This window comes from Phascolarctos cinereus, unplaced genomic scaffold (assembly GCF_003287225.1).
Source record: "Phascolarctos cinereus isolate Bilbo 61053 unplaced genomic scaffold, phaCin_HiC Scaffold_2;HRSCAF=192, whole genome shotgun sequence".
In the NCBI taxonomy this organism is placed as follows: domain Eukaryota; kingdom Metazoa; phylum Chordata; class Mammalia; order Diprotodontia; family Phascolarctidae; genus Phascolarctos; species Phascolarctos cinereus.
In genome coordinates this window covers 261,333,627-261,359,597 of record NW_027555625.1, presented here as the reverse complement: position 1 = coordinate 261,359,597, position 25,971 = coordinate 261,333,627, and the positions used below count along the sequence as shown (strand labels likewise).

General features: G+C 41.4%; 1 protein-coding gene across 10 annotated transcripts in view; it reads right to left on the bottom strand.

The window, feature by feature from the left end:
• Positions 1 to 268: 268 nt before the first annotated feature.
• Positions 269 to 25,971, bottom strand: part of BRD3 (bromodomain containing 3) — a 54,450-nt gene continuing 28,747 nt past the window's right edge. For 7 of the 10 annotated variants that reach the window (XM_020981928.2, XM_020981929.2, XM_020981927.1 and 4 more), the window contains 7 exons: positions 24,471 to 24,842; positions 17,869 to 17,997; positions 14,992 to 15,183; positions 11,644 to 11,885; positions 6,709 to 7,001; positions 5,028 to 5,156; positions 269 to 3,943 (listed from right to left, as the gene is read on the bottom strand). In XM_020981928.2, coding sequence (XP_020837587.1) covers positions 3,828 to 3,943; positions 5,028 to 5,156; positions 6,709 to 7,001; positions 11,644 to 11,885; positions 14,992 to 15,183; positions 17,869 to 17,997; positions 24,471 to 24,842 — 1,473 coding nt within the window. In that variant the 3' untranslated portion in view covers positions 269 to 3,827. Of the gene's footprint in view, positions 3,944 to 5,027; positions 5,157 to 5,774; positions 6,165 to 6,708; positions 7,002 to 7,259; positions 7,459 to 11,643; positions 11,886 to 14,991; positions 15,184 to 17,868; positions 17,998 to 24,470; positions 24,843 to 25,971 lie in introns of those variants that run through there. The other 3 variants (XR_002323564.2, XM_020981935.2, XM_078149965.1) reach the window with 3 other exon arrangements.

The window sequence follows — 25,971 nt, the reverse complement described above, 5'->3', positions numbered from 1 at the left end:
CAGGGACCTGACAAACAGACTTTCTGCCTATTGTTCAAGGACCATTTTAGTGAAGGTCAAAGAGGAAAAAGTTCACCAGGTTGACCACAAGTTGGTGAATTTTTCAACCATAGCAGTTCATTATGACTATCTGAGAAGGCACAGAAAAGTAGTGATCTGCATTGGTGAAGGAAGTATCCACACTAACAGTGTTACAGCTCCTTGAAGTACTGAAGTCAAGAACATATGAAGCTGAAGGAGACTGAATACAGGAAGAAGCACACAAGAACACTTTTTTGTTGCTGTTTATTATGAAAACAAAACAAATGCCCCAGGAGGAGGGTCCATGATTACCAGTAACATCAAAGAGTACTTGCTACCTTTTTTTTTTAAATTCAGTTGTGTTGAGGCCAGCATTGCAATAAACAAGCTAAAACTACTTTACATTGACTCATTTTCAGTAACTGACATTTACAGGAATATACTAGAAACGGCACTAAAAAGTTTAAGAAAAGAGTTACGGTAAACTTGCATGCACATCATACAGAAAAGTAACATTTTAAATATAAAAAAGAAAAACTTTCTGGAAGTGTTATGCCAGTATCACAGAATAGCGCTAAAACTGTACGTGTCAAATCCTACATTGTTGGTTTTGTGTCTTTTTTCTCCAAACAATTGTAAAAGATGTAAATGCTGTAAAAATGTATCTTTACAGTTTAAAAGCAAGATAATGCTGCCCAGTGTGAGAAATTTTCTCTAAGTAAATTATGAATTCTATATAAGGCCTGCCCCACAGCCTCTATGGTTTTATTTATATTTTAGAATAGCTTTTATGTCCTTTTTCGACCCCTTATTAAAAAGCTTTTTTTTGTAGTGCCTCCCTGACCCCATCCTGCTTTTAAAAATAATCTTTCCACAAAAGTGAAAATTTAAAATTGGTCTACAGTTTTCAGTACTAGAATGATTCTAATTAGATAACTGCAGTCTTTCTTACCACAGAGGAAATGGTAAATAACCCACAACCTGATACTGGGTTTGTTGGGAGGTACCCTCTTCTCCTCGCCCAGAAAAAAAAAAAGTGAAATCAGTTTTGCAGTTTGAAACAGCGAAGACATAAATTTTTAAAACTATAGCCCCATGAAATTTCATTTTTTGTGTTGACTATGCCATGAGGCAAATACAAAGTCAACAGATTCTTTCTGGATAAAGGAGTAAATTTCATTAGCTTAGAAGAGATCCCTACCCTTTTAAAACTAATTGATAATGAAATGCTATGAAATTTTTCACCTTCACTTATCTTCAGGATTATGTAGATTTTTCCCCCATCTCATTTTTTCACACAAGTGAAACTTTTTCATTTTTTGTTCATTAGTGATTATAGCCACAAAATAAGGGCTCATAAGAAGCCACTACTCTCAATATCTCTTGATATTTTTGCAGTATATATTTCACACTACAATGTGTGATTTGTTCTGTATTTAATAGATGTTACAAATCACACCATATTTAAGATTTATTTAGTTGTCTATTCATTCCCTCAAAGTAATAGTTCAAATATATATTTTAAATCTTTTTATAAAATATCTTTTAAAATCAGGGCAAAACTATAAAATGGTAAACTAAAAAATTATTTCTAGTAGAATAAAGGTGAATAAAAGTTTTAGTAAACTGGCTCAGTACTCCCTTTTGCATGTTAATTAAAAAAACATCATCAAAACAAACCAAAAACCCAGTAGTTAGCAACCAATATTCCTTCATCCATTTCCTCATCACAGTATGACAAAACTTAAGGGTAGATGAGAGAGTCAGAGGAGATTTTTTTTAAGTTTTCCTTACTAAATTAGTATATCATATGAAGATTCCACTGAAATGCTGGTGGATATAACCTAGAGATCCATGAAAAAATAGTCCAACCACTGAATGGCATACATCAGTTCCCATCTGATACTCAATTCACTGATTTTATTACATGAAGCTAAGTGAAAATTAGGCTTTGATACAGTAACTTTTGCGCTAAAGTGAAAACACTGGAGCAGGGAGTGACAGTGGGGCCTAAAGAGGCATGTGAAGGGGTCCAGGGACAACCTCCTCCAAACACAGAGAAGCACTGGAGTGGGCCTGGGTCTCCACGGTGCAGGACTTTCTTGCCTCCATTGCTAGAAGCCTGGACCTTGGAGCCTCTGGGGGCCACATCATCATGCCAAAGGCCAGGGGAGGGCAGGGACTACCACTTTTATACAAGCTGGGCATGACCCTTTCATTCTTAGCCCATTGCCAACACCTGACCCTCACCTGGGCAAATTGGGGCATCCCTGTGCTAAAGGCTGTGTGGCAGCCTGCTGGATAGACAAAAACAAAACATAACCTTCTGTTAAACTCTGTATATTATTATTATTATTATTTTTTACAATAAAAAGTTAAAAATCAAGACTTCGATTTACTATACATTTTTTTTCTCAGATTACAAAGTTTATATTATATAACTGGGGGTTCCCTAAATTGATTTATTTTAAAACTGCCCCAAAGAGACCTGTGGCAAATACCAAAAAAAGAAAAAAAGAGGAAAAACAAACTAACCAAAAAAAAAAATTTTTTTAAATGTGCTGCAGCTGGAAGTTACCTATACCTGTAAGTCTCTAAACTCTGTACAGAAAGAACCCAAAAAAAAAGTAGTAGTAGTAGTAGGGAGAAGAGGAAGAAGATGAAGAAGAAGAAGAAGAAGAGTACATAAACATGATTGAGCACCAACACAGGCAACAGGAAACTGTAGCACCTGTAGGTTAAAAGTCCAACATATTTAAATAGGGTCTCAGAGTCTTATCTTTTGTTTAAATCATTTAAAAAGGTCTGCATTTCTGCTGTTATTTTTATGCAGTTTCTTTGTTGTTATTTTTCTTAAAAACGACCAATGATGTTAATAAATAAAGTATTTATATATACATGAAATCAGGGAGAATGGTTATGGAGTGCGCTGCAGCAGTGCAGGTTATGCATTAGGCTGGACTGTCATAGAAAATTGCTGAGCCTTACAAAAAAAGTCTCCTTTTTTTCTTTTCTTTTTTTTTTTCTGTGTTGAGGTAAAAGTTTCAGTGTTTGGAAACCTGCACTCTGCATGACACAGCAGTGGTGTTCCCTCCTAGGAGCTCCCATAGTCACAAGGATTGAAAAATTCAGTATCCACACCCCATTACCCATCCTCCCACCCCACACCCGCTCAATTCTCAGGTTTGGAGCTGTAGCTCTCTCCCTTTTGATTAAACCCAGCCCTGGTTCTCACAAAACAGGTACATTGTCATCATCCACCGCATGAGCGTGCTTATGGGGGAAAAAAAAAAGATGATAGCATTGGATATTTTCATCACACTGTAGACTTGAGGTTAAGAATACTAGTGCTAATAACAAATACAACGACTATTTCCAAAGCTAACATCTTTTAGATACAGTACCGTTTTACAGAAGTTTCCTTAAAAATTCCTTCTGGGGTTGAAGACCAGGTTGGGTGTAAGAAAAAGGATTTTTGCAAGAACTTTTAGACCACATCTTGAAGATTTTTCTATGGGTATATATCATTAGTATGAAGTTCTTGCTATCTCCAAGCAATCAGCTTCAGACAAGATTAAAAAGACTTTATGCAGAGTTAACTTCTTTTTCATAAAGTCTAATACACACACACAAAAAAAGATCCTTGACCTATTAAAGCAAAAATTGGAAGATATCATTTATAACACTGAATCAAAAAAGAAAACCTGCACACCATGGAACAAAAGTAGTATATTAACCATAGAAGGGAACACTGCAGGGTTATTGTTGTGTGCGATGTCCATTTTTTCTTTTTAAAAGTCCAGAGTTTATTCTGAGTCACTGCTGTCAGAGCTGGATCCACTTGAACTGCTGCTTCCAGATTCTGAGGAGCTGCTGCTGCTAAGACGGGATGGACCTCCAGAGGGAGCAGAACCAGATTTTTCTGACGGGAATATGCAGTGGGTTAGAATTCATTCATTCATTCATTCAGCCAGCCAGCCATTCATTTGTTCAAGTGCCTTTTGGATCCAGAGCACCATTATTATATGTTGGGGTTCTCAAATTTACTGACTTCATGGTTTACAAGTTTACATACACACACACACACACACACACACACACACACACACACACATACACACACACCCTGTACACAGGATGCAAGATGGGAGAACCACTGGGACACAGTGCACAATAAACCACATTCTGGCAATCTAGTTTTTTTTTTTGAGAAATAAAAGGAGTAGAACTTTTAAAAAAAAATTACACAAGAACAGAGTTGGTAGGAATGCAACAGTACTTGTCAGGCTCTTTCTAGGATACTGTCCAAAGCTATTTTCCATAATCTGAAGGATATAAAAACCTAGGTTGGGGGAGGGTTTATTTAGTGATCCCAATCACTAAAAAAAAAATCACTAAAAAGTTGAAAAAAGAAAATAAGGGAAGGCTGAGGAGCTCATCCACTTACCTAGAAGATGAAGGTAAGAAGGGTATGGGAACAAGCCACACCCTTCAGGAGTTAGAGAAAAAGAACCACTCCCTGGCACTAAGTGAGGAGTTATCCACAGGGGGCTCGTGGAGTCTCCTCTAGGGATTTAAAAATAAGAGCATTTTTCTTGTGTCTTTATGACACAAGTCTTACCTTATAATCTCTTAGAGATCCCACTATTTGACAAGAAGAAACACCACAATGGATCTTTATACCTGACCAGTGGTTCTGTGACTACCACCAAATCATAACAGAATCAAATTTAATCTTCTTGGTAATCTGGAGTGGGCAACTGATATAACTCAGCTTATAAGAAATCCAGGCTTAGCCCTTAGCAATTTGTTTCAAACCCCCTTTTCTGCTCTGCCTCATCACCAGTTTAAAGTCTGAAGAGCAATGGAGAGGGAAGGGTTGGAACCTTGACATCTGATCCCCTATGACCCAACCAAGCATCACTCTCTCCACCCTGCCCTCCCTCAGAAAAGTCCTCTCCAGCAGAGATGAAGTTCTCCATTGAAGAAAAGAAAATGCCAAGTACCTTTTTTAGCAGGTTTCTTGTTGTTATTTAGCTGCCCACTCACATCCTGTAGTCTCTTTTCTAACTCTTTCTTCTTTTCCTGAGCTAACTCTTCTTTAGATTTTGCTGCTTGTTTTTTCCCAGTTGCAGCTGTGAAGGAATATATAATGTCTGAGACTTGTCCATTGGAGGGGGCGATGCAAAGCAGAAGCCTGGCAAGGATAGTATTCATTTTACGGGACCCAGAGCCATGCAACTTGATCACTGCTGTGTTACTGCATGGTCATTATGGGGCTCTCTGGATGTTTGGGTAACCAAAGAGTCCTTAAAGTGACTCACAGGAATAGTTCGGGCTTTGGGATAAACTCACTTTCCTCTGTAGCTTTTGTTCTAACATCAGGGTCCAGAGTCTTAAAAAATAAAAAATACCCATGTAATTAACCACATAGTTAAAAAAGTAACTTACCACGCAGTTAAATGGTCAATAGTTGTATTGTGGTTTCAGAATTGTGATTCGGCTTTTCTGCTCTGGTAAAAATAAGCTATCCCACTAACATGTTCAGAAAATTCCATTTGCCCCCAAGCTTTAAGTTATTTCATACCCTGTGTGAATTTATTTGTGAAGACACACAGCTATGCCTACACACACGAGAGCACAGCCTGCTGCTTTTTCTCCCCACCTCTGAAATGGAACTATAGCCCAGGCTCTCTAGGGTTTCACCTCTTGTCTCAGCAGACAGACACAGTATGGGTTGAATATGTACTCACACTCCCCAGGACCACTAAGGCTCCATCAGTCCTTGTGATCCAGACCGTTCATTCACTGATCACCAGCCAAGATCAAGAAGCAATGACTCCCATGAGAGGAAGGGAAAAAGGGAGCAGGGGAGAAGAACGACATGGAGTAGCATGGGGGACCTTCCTTTGAAACAGCTGGTTGGGGCCCCAGTCAAAAGCAGGATCTTGAACTAGACGGAAAACTGGTCTGGCCTCCACGAGGAAGTAGTTATGAAATATTCAATACAACAAAAAGCCAAAACCCAGATTGTGCCACTGCTTCTGCAAGTCCAGCATGGTCAACAGTCATGGAGCTGGGAAGGGAGGTACAGTGTAAGGATTCTTCAAGGTGCCCAGATGTAGGCAGACAAACTTTAAGTCCTAAATGAGGGAAAAGGGAGGGAATCTTCACCTGCTAAGGTCACAGAGGAGCTACCCACCTAAACAGCAGCCCTGCTTCTTGACACATGTCAAGAAAGGTCTGAGTTCTGGCACCCAAAAGTATGGCTTAGGCTCCTAATTTTTATTCAAAAGCACTGGCTTACCGGCTGGCTGGCAGCAGAGTAACCTGGTAGGGGCTGAAACTCCTCTCAACTCCAATAGCTAGACAGGCTTTCATGGGCAGTATGGGGCTCAGAAACACTTGACTAACATTCTATATTAAACCCAATGGCCCGCCAGGAATGGTTCCTGCCAGCACCCTGGGGCTGGGGGTATAAATGAGAAAGCAAAGAGAAAGAATAAAGTGAAGGAGATGAGATTTCTAGTCAGGGCTAGGGTACATTGTGGGAGGAACAGGGCACATAACCACTTGCTCATTTTCTCTTGAAACAGAGTAAGGTCCGTCCCCCCAGGGCCATGGGGAGTAACTGGGCCAATGGGTAAGAGAGAGGGAAAGAGGATTAGTAGGGAATCAGTCACTTACAAAATGGTTTTCTTTGTTTTTTCTGTAAACATGACTTGACATATCTCTCCAGTTCTCGCAAAGTGGTGGGTTTCAGAGTTTCAAAATCAATTTCTATCTCATCAGGATTGGAGTCCCTGAGGGAAGGCTCCCGGGACTGAATGATATGGACCACCCGGCCCAGTTTCTCCCCGGGCAGCCGGTTGATGTCTAGGCTGAGCTGCCGCTTTTCATCATAGGTCATCGGCAAACCCTCTTCCTCTTCATCTGAGTCGTAAGAGGCAGATGCCTGCTTTCCACCTTTCTTAGGTTGCCTGGAGGTAGAAAGGACACACAGATTCGCATGGTTAGGATCCAGTGCTCCCAGAGTTACTTGTCTTATCATTTTACCCTGAGAATGTACAAAGTCCACTAGTCAGGAATCATCAGCACCTATCTTAACGTGATGTACCTTATAACACCTTCCAGCCAGATATGAGCCCGGGTACTAGTTCTACCCCACACAAAATCTATAAGAACAGATCAGCCTGTGGCCAGGACTAAGCCTTGTCTGAGTATCAAGCTCACCTTCACAGTGTTCTGATTGTTGGTGTCTTTGAAAGGCTTCTCTAACCTTTCCATCCCTGCTGTTAATTAGATGTGCCTTAATCTTTGCCATGTCTTTCTGATGCCTCATCATGAGTCCGGTCTGCCTTTCCCCAGATGCTGACGGAGTACACCTCTGGCTGGTGCATAACCTCCTATTAATGGTTGACAGGGTGGTGCAATGGGCTTTGGAATCAAAATCCTCAAGTTAGAATCTTTGCTGTGCAATTTTCCCCAATCCCCCTCAGTGCTGGTGCCTTCTCTCTGTTGACTGTCTCTAGTGTCTCCTGTCTACACCTTGTTTGTACAGAGCTGTTTGCATATTGCCTCTTCCATTAGACTGCGAGCCCCTGAATGCTTGTTACTGTTTCGCCTTTCTTTGTGTCCTCGGCTCTTAGCACAGCACATAGTACAGGGCAGGCACTTGGACTGGATGATGCTCCCTCTCTGAGTTTTAGTTCTCTAACCTGGGGAGTCAGACTACATCTCAGGGGTCTCTTCTAACCTTAAATCCTATTATTCAATCTACTTCTCTTGGTCCTAGAACACATCTGGTTGCTGCCCAACCACAGTGGTCTCTTATCAGATGCTTGGAATAATCCCCAAAAGATGAAACCAAGGACTATGTGAGAGAGAAATATGTACAACACAGTCATACTAAAATGTCACAGGAGGCATCAAAATTTCTGCTTTGAGAAGACTTCCCAAAGGGAATAAGGATTTGGTTTAAATGCAGCTTGCTCATCATTAAGGATCAAACTCTTCTGTACTATAAGTCAGAAGGTCTTAGTCATATGGGTAAATGGTATCCTGGTGTGACAAGAAACTGGAAAGTGACAGCAGCTCTCTGCCTTCATCTACACTCCCACCCTCCTGACTCCTCTTTCAGCCCACCTCACTGAACTGATGGCTCTGCCTGCTCTGAAAGTATGTGTCAGTGGACAGAGGGGAACAAACAAGCATAATCGATCATGGGTCAAAGCACTGGAGCTGAAAGAGCCTTTAGGAGATCCTTGGTGCCAATCCCTTCATTTTATTGATGAGGCTCAGAAAGGAGAGAGGGCAAGGGAGTAGTGTGAGCCCAAGTAAGTAGCAGTCCTGTGACTGTGAAATCAAATACTCTTCCTGCTAAACCCCACCGCCAATAAGTGCCTGTACTACATGGCAGAGTCCTCTGTGTGGCTACAGGGAGATCTCCAGCACTGTAAGAAGAAGGAACCAAGAAACCTAAAAGTTTGGTTTGGAAGAATGGCTGAGACCAACAGGATCATTAGCCTTGGGGGCAGATGGCCAGGAAGAGAATGGGTTTTCTACATGGGGATATACACACTATATACATGTGTGTGTGTATGTGCATGCGTGCGCGCATGCGTGGGTGTGCATCCATGCATATATCATATGTATATATGTATATACACGTACATACATATATACACACATTTACATATATAAACACACATACCATGTGTGTATATACATGTGTCTGTATAAGTATTTATAATTATTTCACAGGGAGAAGGTTTACACCAGTGATTTCTCTAGGATATGAAATTCCCATGTGAAGAAACTTTCTCTAGTTTCCTAGCTGGTGCCTTCTCTGTAATTTATCATTTTAAAAAAGCAGCTTCAGAGTACTCAGAGGTTAAGTGACTCACCCAGAGTAATATGACCAGTTTATGCCAAAGAAAGGTCTTGAACTCGGGGCTTCCTAGTTTCAAGGATAGCTTTTCATCCATCACACTATGCTGCCTCTTTACACAGAGATATTTATAAGACCCAGCCACTTGGGTAAAAATGCACCACGCTGTAATGTTGCTTGGATCAAAAGAAAGGACAACTGCCCTTCCTTCGTTACCCTAATCCTTGACCCAACTCTAGAAAGGAGCCCAAGACAATAAAATAAACAAACAAAAAACCACATCCCCCTGAAACCTCTAAACTACCTAGGTCTCTGTTAGTTCCTATAGGTTAGCAGTCCTCATGATCAGAGCTGTGTCAATAAATAGGTCATAGGGAGGCATCTTTTGTACAATGGAAAATACACTAGATTTGGAAACAACCAAGCTCCCATTTTCAATCTGGCTCTGCCACTTATTAGCTTGTGTGATGCTGGGCAATTGTTTTCCCTTCTCTAAAGCTCAATCTCTCCTCACCCCAATCTCCAGTCCCTCAGGCCCCCTCTCTTCTTCCAGTCCATCATACTTCTTCTCTTTCCAGATCTCTTTTTCCTCCCTTCATTGTCTTGACCAGTTAGCCAGTTCAACTGTGTACTATCATCCATCTTTGAATCCTCTGATCCCTTGGACTACTACCATTCAAGCCCTGCTAATCGTCAACCCTGAGAGTCACCCCACCACCCACTTTCCCTGCAACTACTCTTGAATTGCTGAATGTTGTTTGAGGAAAGTATTCAACTATGCCAACTGGGTCCAATACAAATTCATAGTATTTCTCTGGTCATATTACTCTGGGCTTTCACCACACCCATTCATTCTTTTCTAACTTATTTTCTACAGCATCCTCCAGAAAGAATGTTTGGAAACCTCCACTCAAGTCCCCAACCCCCTCACTGCCATCTCTCTAATCAGATGAACTTCATTTCCTACAAGGCCAGCATCATGAGCTCCCCTGCCTCATTTACTCTATACCTCAAAATCCAACTTCATCACCCATCCTCTCCTCCTCTGCTTCAGTCTCAGAGGAAGAAGTGATCTTTCTCTTTGCCAAGACCACCTCCCTCCATCTGTTTCATTGAACTGTTTCATTGAACTCATCCCTTTCCCCTCTCTCCCTCTCTTCATCTCTCTCTCCCTTTCTCTACCCCCCCAATCTCAATCTTTCAATCTTCTCTGCTGCTTATGTGTTCATCACCTCCATAATGAAAGGCCCTTTCATTTCATCCTGTTATCCCCTCAACCTATCATTCTATATCTCTCCCCATTTTCATTATTAACTTCCTAGAAAATCATCTACATTTGCTGCCTCTGCTTCCTTACCACCCACTAACTTCTCTACTCCTTGTAATCTGGCTACCACTCAACTGAAACTGCTGTGTCAAATGATTCGACAGGTTTATTCATCTTCTTCCTCCTTCACTGGTTTTTAGCTTCTGATACTTTGGACTGACCCCTCTCTTCCCTTGGCCTCCTTGACACAGGCTCTCTCTCGGTTCATTCTCTTGTCCATTTCCCAGTTGTCTTTGACGGATCCTGCTAGACTGGCACAGCTTACCCCCAAGCATCTACCCCAGGCCCTCTCCTATTCCTTCTCTATATTCTCTTCTTTGGCAGCCTCATCTCTGCCCTTGTGTTCATTCATCATTTCTATTTGGATAACTTCCAAATCTATACATCCAGCAATCACCTCACACCTTAACTTCAGGCCTGGTTCTCCAACTGCCTCCTAGCCATTTCAGCCTAGCCCAAGGGCATCTGAAACTCAATACATCCAAAAAGGGAACTCTCATCATCTGCCTTCCCAAAAGTCCTCCTCTTTCAAACCTCCCCTGTCTCTGTCAAGGCTGCACCGTCCTCCTGATCACCGCGATTCAAAACCTTGCGGTTGTCTTTGACTCTTCTTTCCCTCATTCCCCATAGCCAATTGGTTGCTAAGTCTGTTGATTCTTCCTCCACAAACTCACATCCACTCCCTTTTCTCCACCCGTATGACAACCACTGTAGTTCAGGGTCTCACCATCTCAACTAGACCTCTTTGATCCATCGCTCTTCCATTCTCTCCCTGTGCCTCCCCTACCCTCCACATAGCTTCCAAAATAATCTTCCGAAAGCATACATCTGACCCTGTCATATCCCTGCTCGAAAACATCATTCTCGCTCACACACACCGTGTTAGAATTAAACTGGACGAAGCTGGTCATTAACTTCCACCTGCAGCCTCCTGTCCTGGACCCCTAAATCTTGCCTAGAATGCACTGCCTCCTCTTCACCTCTGCCTCTCACAATCCTCTGTTTCCTTCAAGGCTCAACTCAGCTGCCGACTCACAGGGGAAGACTTTCCCGACTCCCTCTAGTTGCTGGCATTCTCTCTCTCTCCTCCAATTATCTAGTATTTACTTATCTGTTTAGAAATTAGATCCCACCATCTTCATTAGAAGATAAGCTCAAGAGTAGCAACTGTTTTGTCTCTCTATTCCCAGTTCTTAACATGACTTTTTATACACAGTAGGCACTCAATAAATGCTCGCTCAGCTGATTCTAAAGAGAACTGTTTCTGGACAAGCAGTCACAAGGAAGTTCAGCAGCTTCTTCAAGCTCCAAAGGCTGGGGCCTTCAAGATGGCCTGGGTAGAGATAAATGCCATGGGCCCAGACTCCAGCCCCGTATCTGAGAACGCGACCCTCCTGGAGCGTACCTGCTTGCTGTCGTTGTACTGTTGGCCTTTTTAGCTGGTGCTTTCTTCTGCTGGGTTTGTTTGGTCGGCTGAGCCACCTTTGTTTTTTTCTCCTCCTCGGCCTTCACTTTGTGCTTCTCTTTCTCCTTCTCTTTCTCTTTGTCCTTCTTTTTCTTCTCTTTCTCTTTTTTCTCTTTTTTTTTCTTTGGTTTATTCACGGGAGCCTGTGACAGAGCAGCTAGCTGCTCATGCACTGCCTTCAGCTGAAAGACAATACCCAGGAGAAATGAGAGCAGGGAGGAGAAGGCATTGAGAGGAGAACTCCTAGCAAAAGTCTATGGGGAAGAAGAAATTAACGAGAACTTGGATTATAACTTCTGAGAATTCCTGGGCTAGAAACCCCTTTCAAAGGCCCTTCATTCAGAATGAGGTAATGGAAAGACTGTGAGATTTAGGGGCCAGGAGACCTAGGTTCAAATCCTGGTGCCCTGCTCTTTATTTGTGTCACCTACAGAATAAATAGTTTTACCTTTTGGAACCTCAGTTTCCTCAGCTGTAAAAAGAGGATGATAAGACTGTAGCAGTTAACTAACCATGAGTTATGGCGAGGAAAATGTTTTATAAACCTTAAAGTACCAAATAAATGAGTCTCTTTTATGACTATTGTGATTCCCCTGCCTTAGGCAGATCTGCATTTAAACCATCCTAGAGAGTTAAGACTCTCCCTTAGCCTTACACATCAGCATGGGGGAGCTGGTTCAAATGCTGGTTTTAGGAACCTATCCATCTAATGCCCTCCTCCCCATCATGGAAGGTCTGCCTGAGGCATAACCCATATCCCTTTTGGTCATAACTGAAAGCAATGACCTCTCTACAATCTGCTTTAAATGTATGTATGCTCAGTCATTTTTCAGTTGTATCTGACTCTTTGTGACTCCCCACTTGGGGTTTTCTTGGCAAAGATACTGGAGTGGTTTGCTATTTCTTTCTCCAGTTCATTTTACAGATGAAGAAACTGAAGCAAAAGGGTTAAATGACTTGCCCAGGGTCACACAGCTAGTAAGTATCTAAGGCCAGACATGAACTCAGGAAAATGAGTCTTCCTGTCTCCAGGCCTGGTGCCCTATCCTCTGCACCACCTAGCTGTCCTTGACTTTAAATAGCCCATAAAATAGGAGACAAGCATGTCTAATAATTGCTTAAGATAATCGAACTAATAACTCACATTCACATAACACTGAATGGTTTACAAAAGCACAGTGAGGAAAGTTATCCTACAAGGCCAACTTGCCAGGTTATAAGGAAAAAACTGCAAACCATCTATCACTGGTCAGAAATGTAAGTGACTAAATATAACCAAGGCCTTGAGTCAGCTTCCCGTGCCCCTTCTGAATGTGGTTTGTAGAAGGGTGGGCATGCATGCCTCTGCAGCTGCTGATTAAGCACTCTTTAGACCCATCCCCTATGGTGACCCATGTCATGACTGCTACTGATAACAATTACTAGGGTTTCCCCACCTCCCAAACATATTTCAAAGATGTAACTTGTGGTTATTGATTCACACCCTGCCAGTAGAGAAACCACAGTGGGTTTATTAGCACAGCCTAGAGAATAGCCCCTGGTTAACAATGAGAAGCTCTCTAGGCTGGACTAATGGTGGAGAATATATGAGTTTCACTAATTCAGTTTGTGGGGGGAGTGGAAGAAACAACACAAGTGGTCCCCCATGCCCAGAATATTCCCCTCTTCATTTCTATCCATTGCAATCTCTAAATTCCACCTCCTACACAAGGTCTGATCCCCTCCCCCCAAACCACTTTTCATTTTTATCTCTGCATTATGTACCCTCAGTAGACTTTAAGTTCTGTGAGGGTAGAGACTGTTTCATTTATGTCTTTGCATATCCAGTATCTAGCAACAGTGCTTTGCATAGAGCTGGTGCTTAATAAATGATATTTCACTGAATCAAACTGTACTGTTTCATCTTTTAAGAGAACTTATATGATTTTGAGACAGGCCTCAAAGATAAACTGGAGAAAAGCCTTTAGGGCAGTATTTTGCTCTCCTAAACCAAACCCTTCTCTCTAGTCATCAAAAATAAGCGCGGAGAACTTTGTACTTGCTAATCTAATTGATCAAACTGGCAGATGTCTGAGGACCACTGGCAGAGCTGACTGGACTGGAAATGACTGGTTAGAATCTGCATGGTTCTTCTGAACTAATATTGTTAACTATCAGAGGAAAAAATGCTGGTGGAAAACTAATACCAGCAAGTTATTTAGTATTTAGTCATTTTTTGTCAATTATTTTATAATAAAACCAAACAATAATGGACACTGTTGTTTAGTCATTTCAGTTATGTCGAACTCTTCATTACCCCATTTGAGGTTTTCTTGGCAAAGATATTGGAGTGGTTTGCCCTTTCCTTCTCTAGCTCATTTTACAGATGAAGAAACTGAGGCAAACAGAGTTAAATGACTTGCCCAGAGTCACACAGCTAGTAAGTGTCTGAGGCCAGATTTGAACTCAGGAAGGAGACTCTTCCTGACTCCAGACCAGGCACTCGATCCACTGCGCCACCTAGTGCCCCACAAGTGACATTACATAGCAGTTTACCGTTTGCAAATCATTTTGTATACATTGTCTCATACGCACCCCACAACAATCCTGTAAGGTAGGTATTATGGGTATTATTGTTCCCTTTTTACAGATGAAGAAAGTAAGGCTTATAGAGATTAAGTAATTTGCTTACAGCCACATGACTAATAAGTGTTGAAGGTGGATTTTGAACCCAAGTCTTCCTGATTTGAATTCCATTCTATTTACTATACCATGCTTTCAACTAGGTAAGATATGCAGACTACATTTCTCTAAACAATCTCTGAAAATACATCCTCTCCAGATATTTCCCTGAGGGAGATAAAGCCTGGGATCCAGCGAGCGTCAGTGAAGTGGACTCCTAGATTTGCATGTTTTCTTGTCCCCTTCCCACATGAGTTAGTTATGTCCATGTAAGACTGTAAATTATTCAGCAAACTTTGCAATCAGATCATCTTAGTGGGATGCTTTTGTTTTCCTAGAAAAGGTTCCATACCAAATAAGGGAAATGTCCAGACACTCTATAAGATATCAATCCATACAAATGCATTAAGTGTGTGCCAGGCACAGTGCTAGGTGTGCTAGAGATAGGAAGCCAAAAAATAAAAATGTCCCTTTTCTCAAAGGACTTCTATTCTGTCAAGTTGCCAAATGAGTATACTATGGGTTTTTTTTTAATACTTATTTCCAATTGTAGGTTGAACATCTCCTGTCCTACACACATAGGCACACATTCCCTTCACTGAGCTTTTTAAGTCCCATGCATCCTACCTGTTCCTGGAGTTCTGCCAGTCTAGTGGCTCGTTCTTCTTCAGAATCTGAGCTGTCCGAGTCAGACGAACTCTCCTCACTGCTATGGCTGCTCTCCGTGCTTTTACTGACAACAGGTGCAGCTGGGGGTACTGGAGGGGGGGCCTCCACAGGTTCATCAGGCATTTTTGCAAACCTCATCTCAAACACGTCCTGCAGGATTAGCAAAAAGATTGTTTCAAAAGGTACTAAAGCCCTACCATGAGCCTACTTTGGAGCTGGTGTTCTTGTCACTCCTGTTCAGCTTTCTCAGAACCATCTCTCCATTGCACTGAACAACTCAACCTGATGGCCTCCTCACTGTGGTTAGCTAGATAACTTATCTTGATATCTTTTAAAATCAACAAGTGTTCTCTGTGTCAGAACCAAGGTCCCTCTAGCTCAGGATCCTGTCTCTGAGAGGGACATCAAAGGACGGTTACAGGGAATTCGAGTTGCCTTAAATGAAGTCACCTCAAGGGTTAGGCCCTAACCTAGGCCCTAATCCCCTTAATTAAAAGGATTTGTTCTGTGAAGTTTGGATTCAGTCAAAGGGCCACACTTGAGGACCTAGAGGGCCACATGTGGCCTCCAGGTCCCAAGTTCCCCACCCCTACGTTATGGGGTGCTAAAACCATTTATTCATGACTTTAGCGAATACTTAGCCCTTTTAAGGACCAGAGCCTTGTGAAATTAGATATGCTCCCCAGACTCAGTGAACTTACAAACCATCTGCCCTTAACAACCTGCTACAAAAATTGGTCATCCATGAAAGCAACTGAAGCCTTCTCAAACTAATTTACATTTTTCTGCTTGATCATTCTCTATATTTGAGTAAAGAGCCATACAGTTTCTCATCAGCCTGATGTATCAAAGAGGATGTACTTCTGCCTGTCCTACCGCTTTGTCCTTTTAGTTTGAAAGGGATTCCACAATACAGGGCTTGGTGAACAAGTGTGTGTTCATTCCCTTTCCATGTCCTTCATGATTTCAGATATTTTAATCATATTCCAATTTCTGCTTTCCTCCTTCCAGGTGGAAAAAGTGTTTACAGCCTATGCCTTTAGGGCAGCACTGAGATCCCTAGGGGCTATTTGAGGAGAAAATAATGATGAAAGAAAATTCAATGAGACAGCTATAGGATGAGAAAATCTATATTTGAAATACAAACACTTATCACTACCAGTCCTCATCTTTAACTTGGTTACTGGCTTTGGGACTTCTGCAGATATCTAGTCATTTTTAAATAAATTTAAAAAAAAACACAATTGCTATTCCTATCCCTTAAATCTCACTGAAGACATTTCCTTTGCTAAACACTGGAATCTGATCTCTATCACTCAATTTTTATAACCAGCCATTGTAACAACTAATTATATTCATTACTAATCACAACTAATTTGCTTCTTTGGGCCTATTACTAATGAGCACTTTTCATAGAATTAAAAACTTGACCTGATTATTTCAACTACCTTTCCACCACGCAATGTCATTTGGTCTACAAGAGTCATACAACCAAATTAGTGTCTCTCTTCCTTTAGAATCAATCAACTGACCCACGATTATTGGCTGAAAGCTTTCCATGCACCCAGCACATCAGTCCTTTCCTGACCCTACCTGATATATAATAATGATAAATTATCAAAGATGTGTTTCCTTTCCTTAAAGCCAAACACTACTGCATTAATGAAGTGCTTAGGACTGAAAATCCACCAATGAGAGAGTATAGTTACGAAAAAAGGGTAGTGTTGGCTATGTTTTTCTGTGTAGTGCCAGGTCTTAAGTAATAGTGTTATCTGTGCTGCCAATTTTCCCACCTAATGAAGCACATAAAAGGTTGGTATCTAACGTATGAAAGCTATGGCCAAATTTAGGGAAAACATGGGAAGTACTCCAGGCATCACATTGTCCTTTGCCTAACAATGTCTTTTAATTTCCTCTGTCCATAAAGAGGCGGTACCTGAAATATAGCATCTCATTTCCCAAAGGTCTGGTTGACTCTTGCCAATATCTCAGTTGGTTTCCATTTGGGGCTTAGCAGAAGGTCCTAAAGAGCAGAAATTCTAGTACTGTACAGACCACTTCAGAGGGCAAGGGAGGAAAAACTGAAAATGTTTTCCCCTACTTCCACCCCAAAAGATTCAAATTCCTGTAAAACTTACCAAGGTATGCTTTAATAAGGTGTCACTTAAAATACTGGTGCTGCCATTTTGGTCTTGGATGCCATTGAAGAAATTTTCCATAAATCAAAGTAACAACACATTTAAATAGCACTTTAAAGTTTACAAAGCACCTTCCCCACCACAAATCAGTGAGATGGGTAGGGTCAGCACCATTAGTCTTTTATAGATAAGCCTAATGATAGTCAGAAAGGGTAAATATACCTTCCAAGAGCCAGAGATTTATCCCTGTAGTGAGCAAAGACTTTCTCCCACGTCATACAGTCTCCTAGCTTCCTGAGGTCAACTGCCCTACCTTAAATAGCAATTTTTTAGCGTCTCCCTTAAGATCAGGTACAGGGCAAAGCTAGGTTGCTTAAAATACCTACTGATATATTTAACAAAAACTAAACCTTGCGACATTTTTCTTCAGCCTTTCCTGAACTTTACCATCTCTGAAGCAGCACAGCTTTGCTTAACTATTCAGCCTGTGGCCCGTGCATAGGCAGAGCAAATGTCTCTCAAAGTTTAGATCTATCATGCACATATTTTTCCTCAGCCTAGAGGGTGGGGAGTGGGGAAAGGGGTGCTTTTTGTATCATGCACATATTCTTCCTCAGCCTAGAGGGTGGGGAGTGGGGGAAAGGGGTGCTTTTGTTCCATACTTCAGGGAAAAAAATGTCTTTATTGATGGCTTTACCTGAAGTTTCCTGGCCATGGCTACCACCTCATGGTCCGGAGGATTGTACTTGTAGCAATTCGAGAACATTAACCGTATGTCGGCTGCAAAGCCTTGTGCATCCTGGTACTCTCGGCTGTCCATTTTCTTCTGCAAACACATAATCAAAACAGGGTAAATTTGTGCAACTAACTGATTGTGTCTTGATTTTATAATCTCTCTTCTGAGGTGTTCCAAGATTGCAATACCAGATGTGTATGTATTGCTGTATAGCTCTAGCTACATATCTGTATCCAAGTATAATGTATCCAAGTTAACATACACAGAAATAGTTACATATCTATCAGTTCACATTTGTCGCATTCCAGCAGCATAAGGAAAGACTAAATATTATCTTCAGTTCAGAATGGAGAAACTGAGGCTCAGAAAGGTTAAAGATCTTGTTCAAAATCAATAAAATAAAATAGTTATTCAAGAACCAGGACTAGACCCCACATCCCCTAACTCCCTCCCCTAGGCCAGTGATCAATCCATTAAATGGCTTCCCAAAGAAATAAAAGTAGAATTTTATTTTAAGCCTGAACTTCTTGTTCCCAGACAATATATTTCAGTATTTCAAAAGGAAGACTGGTAGGCTATCCTCTCTAGATTGTCTCAAAATAAACAAAGATTTATTCTAAGCAAAATAGCAAGAAATGAATTCTTCCTAAGTTCACTTTGCTAAGATTATAGACTTACAAATATGAAACATGCCAGAGATGCTACCTTGACATGGTCTGCTGTGATCCTGAGGGAGAACTCATAAAGGCAAAAATGCCTCCATACTTTCACAGAAGAATTTGTGTATCACAAAATTATTTTTTTCAGTTGACAGAATGATGTGATAAATCTGTTTTAGCTTGAAATAGCAAACAAATTAAGAGATATAACATCTTTCTTTGAATCAACTAGTTTTGCAGAAGGATTAATAAAGCACTAATTCATTTTACAGAATTGGAATCCTCAGACTTAAGAAAATGTCATTATATCATGTGTTAGATGGCAGCACCTATTGCCAAAGTAGGTGTTGTAGCACAGCTCCTATTAGACACTGTAAATATACTCACCTCCCTCCCCTCCACCAAAAAAAAAAAAGAAGAGGAAATGGAGATCTGAGTCCTGGGAAATTAAGAGCAGGGTTGGGAAGTCCAGATTTAGGAAAAATTCCTGAATCTGTTTGTTTTGTTTTTGTTTTTCTTTTGCCTAGGCAATGGGGTTAAGTGACTTGACCAGGGCCACATAGCTAGTAAGTGTCATGTGTCTGAGGTCACATTTGAACTCAGGTCCTCCTGACTCCAGAGCTGGTGCTCTATCCACTGAGCCACCTAACTGCCCCAAAATTCCTAAATCTGAAGGTGGAATGAAGGAAATAGCCAGGGTCAAGTATTGCAAAGAGCTGCAGAAGCACTCCTAGCATGCTACTAACTGGAATCCCTTCCTTAGCCAAAGTGTTCAGCTCTCTAAATTGTGATTTTGCCCACAGCAACAACAAACCTCTGGCTGTTATGAGGTCAATAGGCAAACAGGGTTTGTTTTTTTGGAAATCCATCTTACTTGTCAACTTTTAGGGAGTCCATGCAGTCAGCGAGGGATACTGACAGGAACAGACAGACTCCAAATGACACTGATTTCTATACTACTCACAGAAAAATTGAACCTTTTTGATTGGCTAAAGACAGATTTTTTTAAGACTTCAAAAACAACCTGTCAATACAGTCATCAGCTCTTGATTCTCTGTACTAGAGGAATGGCAGTTAGTATAGATCATTTCCCCCCTCCTCAAAAAAAACCCAAAAAAATTCCCAAAAATGCTTATTTTGTTAAAACAATCAATCTTTAGCAAAAATGACTTTACATTTGGATTAGATGACCAGTAAAGTGAGTCTGCACCCAATGATGGGGGGGAAATACAACAATAAGGAGATACCCTGGACTGGGATTTAAAACATGCTACTAATAATCCATAAAGCAGATTGAATACAAGATAATCTAGAGTAGACTATAAGACAAAAGTTCATGTACAACAAAACTTGTAGAGAGCTAGACAGACTTATGTAGAGCATGATGCTATCTTTAAATGACTAAAGTGTTGTCATGTAGGAAAGAGATTAGGTTTATTTTTGTGGCTTCTCAGGGCAGAACTAGAACCTGCTAGGAATTATAAGCAAGCATATTTTGGATCAATACAAGGGAGAACTTCCTGACACTGCTAGAGCTGTCTAACAATGGAACAGGCTGCTTTCATGCTCCCAGTCACTAGAAGTATTTAAGGAGAGGCTGGATGACCACTTGTCATGGACACTAGATTAGACTGCTGAGCTAGGTAAGGGAATTTGCCAAAATGATCTCTAAGATCCCTTCCAAATCTAGGATTATATGATTCAAAAGGCAAGTGAAGCAGAAATTACTGGATTATGTGTTGAGTTGAACATTTATGTATTGCTCAAATATGGGCAAAAATTCTGGACTTGTGCCATAGTCTGGTTATGAAAAATGCACCTATGATTTCAGGTGCCACTTTGAAAATATGCCCCCTTACAGCTGATGCTTGCAAAAGTCTCAGAGCAGCACTTTTCCTGTATCACTTTCATGGATTTCACATGCCAGACAAAAAGTCCCTTAGAGCTTCAACTCAAACCCAGACTTTATGGATTATTATCATTTTTCCCCCTTATTTTATAAATTTATGTTTTCAAAATGTGATTATCCCAAATATTTTTTTAAATCATCAAAACACACAAAAAAGAAAAGATTTTCTTCTTTCAGCCTTTATGATTTTGAGGTCATAGTTAACAAATATGGCTTAGGGATCATTTCATTTGGTTTCATTGGTTGGGGGGGTGGAGAAGGAGTGCCAGTCCATTATCTTACATCATAACTAAAGATCTAAACCTCTGAAAAACCAATTAAAATGGAAAAGTAAATTTGCTTTCCAATACTTTCTTATCCTTGCTTCCAGAGCAACTCAAATCCCTAGGCTAAGTTACAGTAAATGACATTTTGCTTTGGCCTAAACCCAATACTCACTTATTACCCCACTGAAGTCAGTGCAATAACGAATAATGCAAATAACAAATAGTGCAATAACCTATTTGAAGTCAGTGCAAAAACAAATGCCCAGGAAAATTCATATAACAAAAGGGTGTAAAGGAGGGCTGGGGGTGGGGGGGGAGAGAGAGAGATCAACCACTTCCTAAAGCTAATTCGGTAATTTTTCTAGTGTCCAACTGTAACTGTCCACCTGGGCAAGGATGGTCATGACAAAGGTTACTATGATACTTCTAACATCATTTGCGAATGTTCATGGCATCCTTGGAATTCACAGGTTCTTGTCAAAACCTGACCATCCTCCTCATTTTTGTGGCTTAGGAACAAACACTTTAAAGATTAAATACATGTGTTGAGTGACAAAGTTAGGATTAGCTGACGTGTCAATCTTTTTTGTCCTAAATAAATGCAAAAGGGAATTGTAAAATTAAACCACCCCAACTTTTCCAAAGCTCTTCAATTCTGACCTCAAGGGCCACAGAATTTAAAGGACTACCTGCATACATGCATCCATGTCTAAAGACTATAGGTTTCAAGGGCAAGGCAGGATGGATGCTAAGCCATCTAGTAATATTTCTTTCTATACCAGGCATCAAGTCAACAGAATTGGGACTGAGGGATCAGAAGATCATGGTTTTATAGCTGAAAGGAACCTGAAAGGACAGCTAGTCCAACCTCCCTCATTCTAATGTCTAATGTCATTTAACAGCTATCAAGTGGGAGATGTGGGATTCCAACCTAGGATTCCAAATCCAGAACCCTTTTCCCACCTCCACAGTCAGATGCAAGCAAGAGTGTTGAATATATCTAATAATCTGATCCTTCAAACTCATTTTATCTCATTTTCCTATGAAAGTCTTACCTCTTAAAAGCATGTGAGGCAGAGGCTTGCAAAAGCCACAAGAAAACCTTTTATGCTAGTGTAAGAACCCATGTCCTGCCAGGTTAACTCAGGGTTTTGAGGGTAACCACCCTATGACAGAGTGGTTTGGTTGTCACTGTTTTTAAAGGGCTCTGGTAGCAAAGACAAGAGGGAAAAGCAGTATGAGCTGTCTTTTGTAGCTACAAAAGCAGAAACATCCAAGAACACTTCACTTGGTGAATTAGCACCCACCTCACAGGTTACTTCAGGCATCTATCATGCGTGCACTTATGTTTTGGAGGAAATTATTTCACCCACCCAAATCCATGGAAGCTGGCACACATGGTAGGTACTTAATAAGTGCTTTTTGACTGACTGAGCTATTCTATGCTTCTAACAAACCCCAAAGACCTGTTCTTTCTTAAGGCTGCCTTATATCTACATAATGTGCCTCTTCTGATAGCCTCAAAACTGTAACATGAGCTGAAAACTGAGTCAGTTGGATTTCGGGTTCCAGTCCTCACTCTACCATTAACCAGCTATATGAACTGCGAGCAGTCATTTCCCAAATTTGGACCTTGGCCTCACCATTTGTCAAACAAATGGGTTAGACTATACGAACTCTCTAAATCCCTCTGATCCAGCGATCATTTCATTCACCCTTTTCACATCCCCGTGATATATGGAGAAGATAGGAAATGTCCTCATCTTGTAGATGGAAAAAAAATCAGGGTCCAGATAACTGAATAGCTTACACAAAGTCAGTATCAGAGCAGGGATTTGGGAATGTTCAAATTCTAATATTAACTGAAACCTGAGTGGGCCATCCTCAGTTAGAACAGTGGGAGGAAATCTGGGGCTTCGTCTACAGAAAAGCAAAACCAAGACCCAAAGACAGTGAACAAGTATCACATAATTGCAACAGATTTTGGAACCAAGACCAACCTTACAAGAGAGCCTAAAAAATGGTAGACCTCCATTACGTAGCAGTTCAAATGTAGAACCTGATATGCCACAGAGGAAGCCATTACTCTATCACAGTAAAACCCCACTCCAAAGCAACCTAGATTGTAGATGTTTACTCTATCCCCCACTCCACCCAATGGCATATTAAACCATTAAATATGGTTTTTCTCTATTTTGGAGAGCATGGTCAGAACTTACAAGGGTAAGGTACGTGCTGAGAAACTGAGAGGCAACATCAAGAAGATAAAACACTGTTCAAGTTGTAGTTACTGTCAAATAAGTCTGACCCACAAAGGCCTATGATTAAAGATTTAGGATCCATGGGTCAGCAAAGGGAAGACAATGACTCCCCCTCTGTAAAGGGCAGAGCTCAGATAGCCACTCCAGAGTTGCTCACAAAAGGACACATGAAATGGGCCATTCAGTGCCCCGATTGCCAATGGCATTCTTCAGAACGTGAGCAACAAAAACAGAATTGAATTTAGGCTGGAGCTTAGAAAGATGTCCACTGGAACCGAAATGCTGCAGGGGACAAAAGTTCTCAATGAGAAACTCATTTGTTGTTCTAGCCAAAGTACAGGAGGAAGAAAAAAAAAATCAAGATTTATGTCAACAAGCAAAGTCAGAGATAGCTCAAACTCCATGAAGACTAACCGAGAGTAAAGTAAGAAATTCAAAATCCAAGTTTGAGCCAAGAGGCCTTAGCCTCTGTTTTTATCCAATTTTCTCTTTACTCTTGCTCACCTATTTAAAAAATATACTCATTCCTATTCTCTGCTTAGACCTAGACTCTACTTAATCCCTAAAGAATTTATAGCTCCTACCCTCATTTCAAGGAAAAAACAAACAAAAAAGGACCCTTGTTTCACCTGGCAAAAATGGAAGATGGACTCCACCAGGACCCTGCCCCAGCTCTCTGTCCTGCCCCAGCCTGACCACTATTGGCTTGTTCAGGACATCAACAGTGACCAGAAAGGCAGGTTCATGTGGCTATAAGCAGGAGATCTGTGACATTAAACACAGTAGGGTGTACCTAGAACAAAAAAACTCTGGACTCCTTACACTTTCTGACAAGGACCCCACCCGGAAGCCTGAAGACAGCTGGCCTTCTGACAAGAAGAGGTAAGCACTAAGTTAGGCAGAAGGTGGCAACTATATATGGTTAATACATGTTGCTAATAACAATTCACATTAACTTAGCACTTGTGGGCTCAGGCTGTGAAAGGGCTTTTTGTTCTCAATTATCCCCATGTTACAAGGGAGGAAACTGAGACATAGTGTTCAGTGTCACACAGCCAACCAGTGACATTAGTGCCTTGCATCCCTGAACCCTTAGTCTTGCATTATAATTCTTAGGCCATATTCTTTCCTGCCAGCATGTAGTATAACAACAGCTGACGGGCAGAGCAAGAAGCTGTCGAAGCAGCTCATTCAGCTGAGGTCTCAGGAAGGAAATGGGGTTTGACAGTTTCAAAGAATGGGGTTGTAGGGAAACAAGATCACCAGCCAACCACCCAGTATTTTTGGGTGCAGGGGAATGGACTGTCAGTGGTCCCTTCCAGCCCCAGGAGGCCTAAGGCAATTCTTTCAGCAAAGATTTCTGAGAAGTTCAAGATCCCTTTTCCTAAAACTGACCCACCCCATGGAGCTGCCTATAAGGTCAGAGAAAGCTCCAATGGGCTAGACACACGTTAGACGTGGCACATACTTTAACAGTACTGAGATCCATGGGGTGTTTGATAATATCGTGATAATCATGGAGTTCCAAAGCCTCTGCATCCACAGGCTTGTAAAACGGCCAGGCGTAGGCAGCATGTTTCTTAGAAAGCATCTCTTTGAGGATGCTGTCACAGTACTTGAGGTGCTCAGAGAGTTTGCCCTTCTTCCCCGCGTGCTGGGGGACCTCCCCATCTTCCAGATCTTTCTTTGGTGGTTTAATGGGTCGGCCTCCGCTCTCTCGTCGGGCGACCACCTTGGCCTGTTTGGGGTCTGACAGCGGGGTGGGCGACTCACTCCGGCTGGCGGTGATTGCTGAGGTTGTCGGCGTGGTCGTATCTGCTTTTCTCTTCACTCCCTTTTTCTGAAACAAAGAAGAAGAGAGGGGAAGGACTTGTGAATGACAGCAACAAAACATTACCAGTATGACAATGCACATAGGATCACAGATAAAAGGGATCTTAAGAGCTTTTCTAATATGTATTGCTAATAACAATTCACATTAACTTGGCACCTGTGGGCTCAGGATGTCAAAGGGCTTTTTGCCCATTATTCCCATGTTATGAGACGGGAAACTGAGACGTAGTGTCCAGTATCAGGGTTTTCTGAAACTGTCCGACCTCGTTTCCTTCCTAAGACTTCACCTGAATTAGCTGCTTCTTGCTCTGATTGTCAGTAGTTGTTAAACCTGACTTAAAAATTATAATACAAAACCAAGGGTTCAAGGATGCAGGGCACTCACATCACTGGTTTAATCCAAACCCCTTATTTTACAGATGTGAAAATGTAAGCATACTCTCCTCCTCCCAATGTTGGTATATTGACTGCCACTGGTCTACAAGGCAGACATGCCTACTCAAACCACTTGGAGGAGCAGGCAGTCACCTGCCAACAATGCTTCCTGTGAGATCTGCCCTCCCATCGTGCTGTCAGACCCAGAACAGGCCAACGTAATTGCCTGATGAGAGGGCAGAGGCTGATCCACCAGCACACAGGGAAGAGGGGCAAATTCTCCTAGCACACCAAATACTGTGACAGCATCTTCAAAGGGATGCTTTCTAAGAAGATGGATCTTGGGGGCAGTTAGATGGCACAGCAGATAGAGCAACAGCCCTGGATTCGGGAAGACCTGAGTTCAAACCTGGCCTCAGACAATTGACACTTACTAGCAGTGTGACCCTGGGAAAGTCACTTCATCCCATTGCTTCGCCCCCCCAAAAAAAATAAGAAGATGAATCTTTCCATCTGTCTTCCAACTGTACTCTCTTACATGTCTTGTCTCTCTCAATTATAATGTGAGCTCCTTGAGAGTGTCCTGCTTTTCTATTAGCATCCTCAATGCTTAGTGGGGTATTTGCTACACATAGTTAAGTGTTTGATAAATGCACAGGAAGAGATTTACCCAAGGTCCCATAGGTACTAAAGGCAGAACTGGGACTGGAACATGGGTCCCCTGACTCAAAATCCAGCACTTTTTCCACTGCGCCACTCCT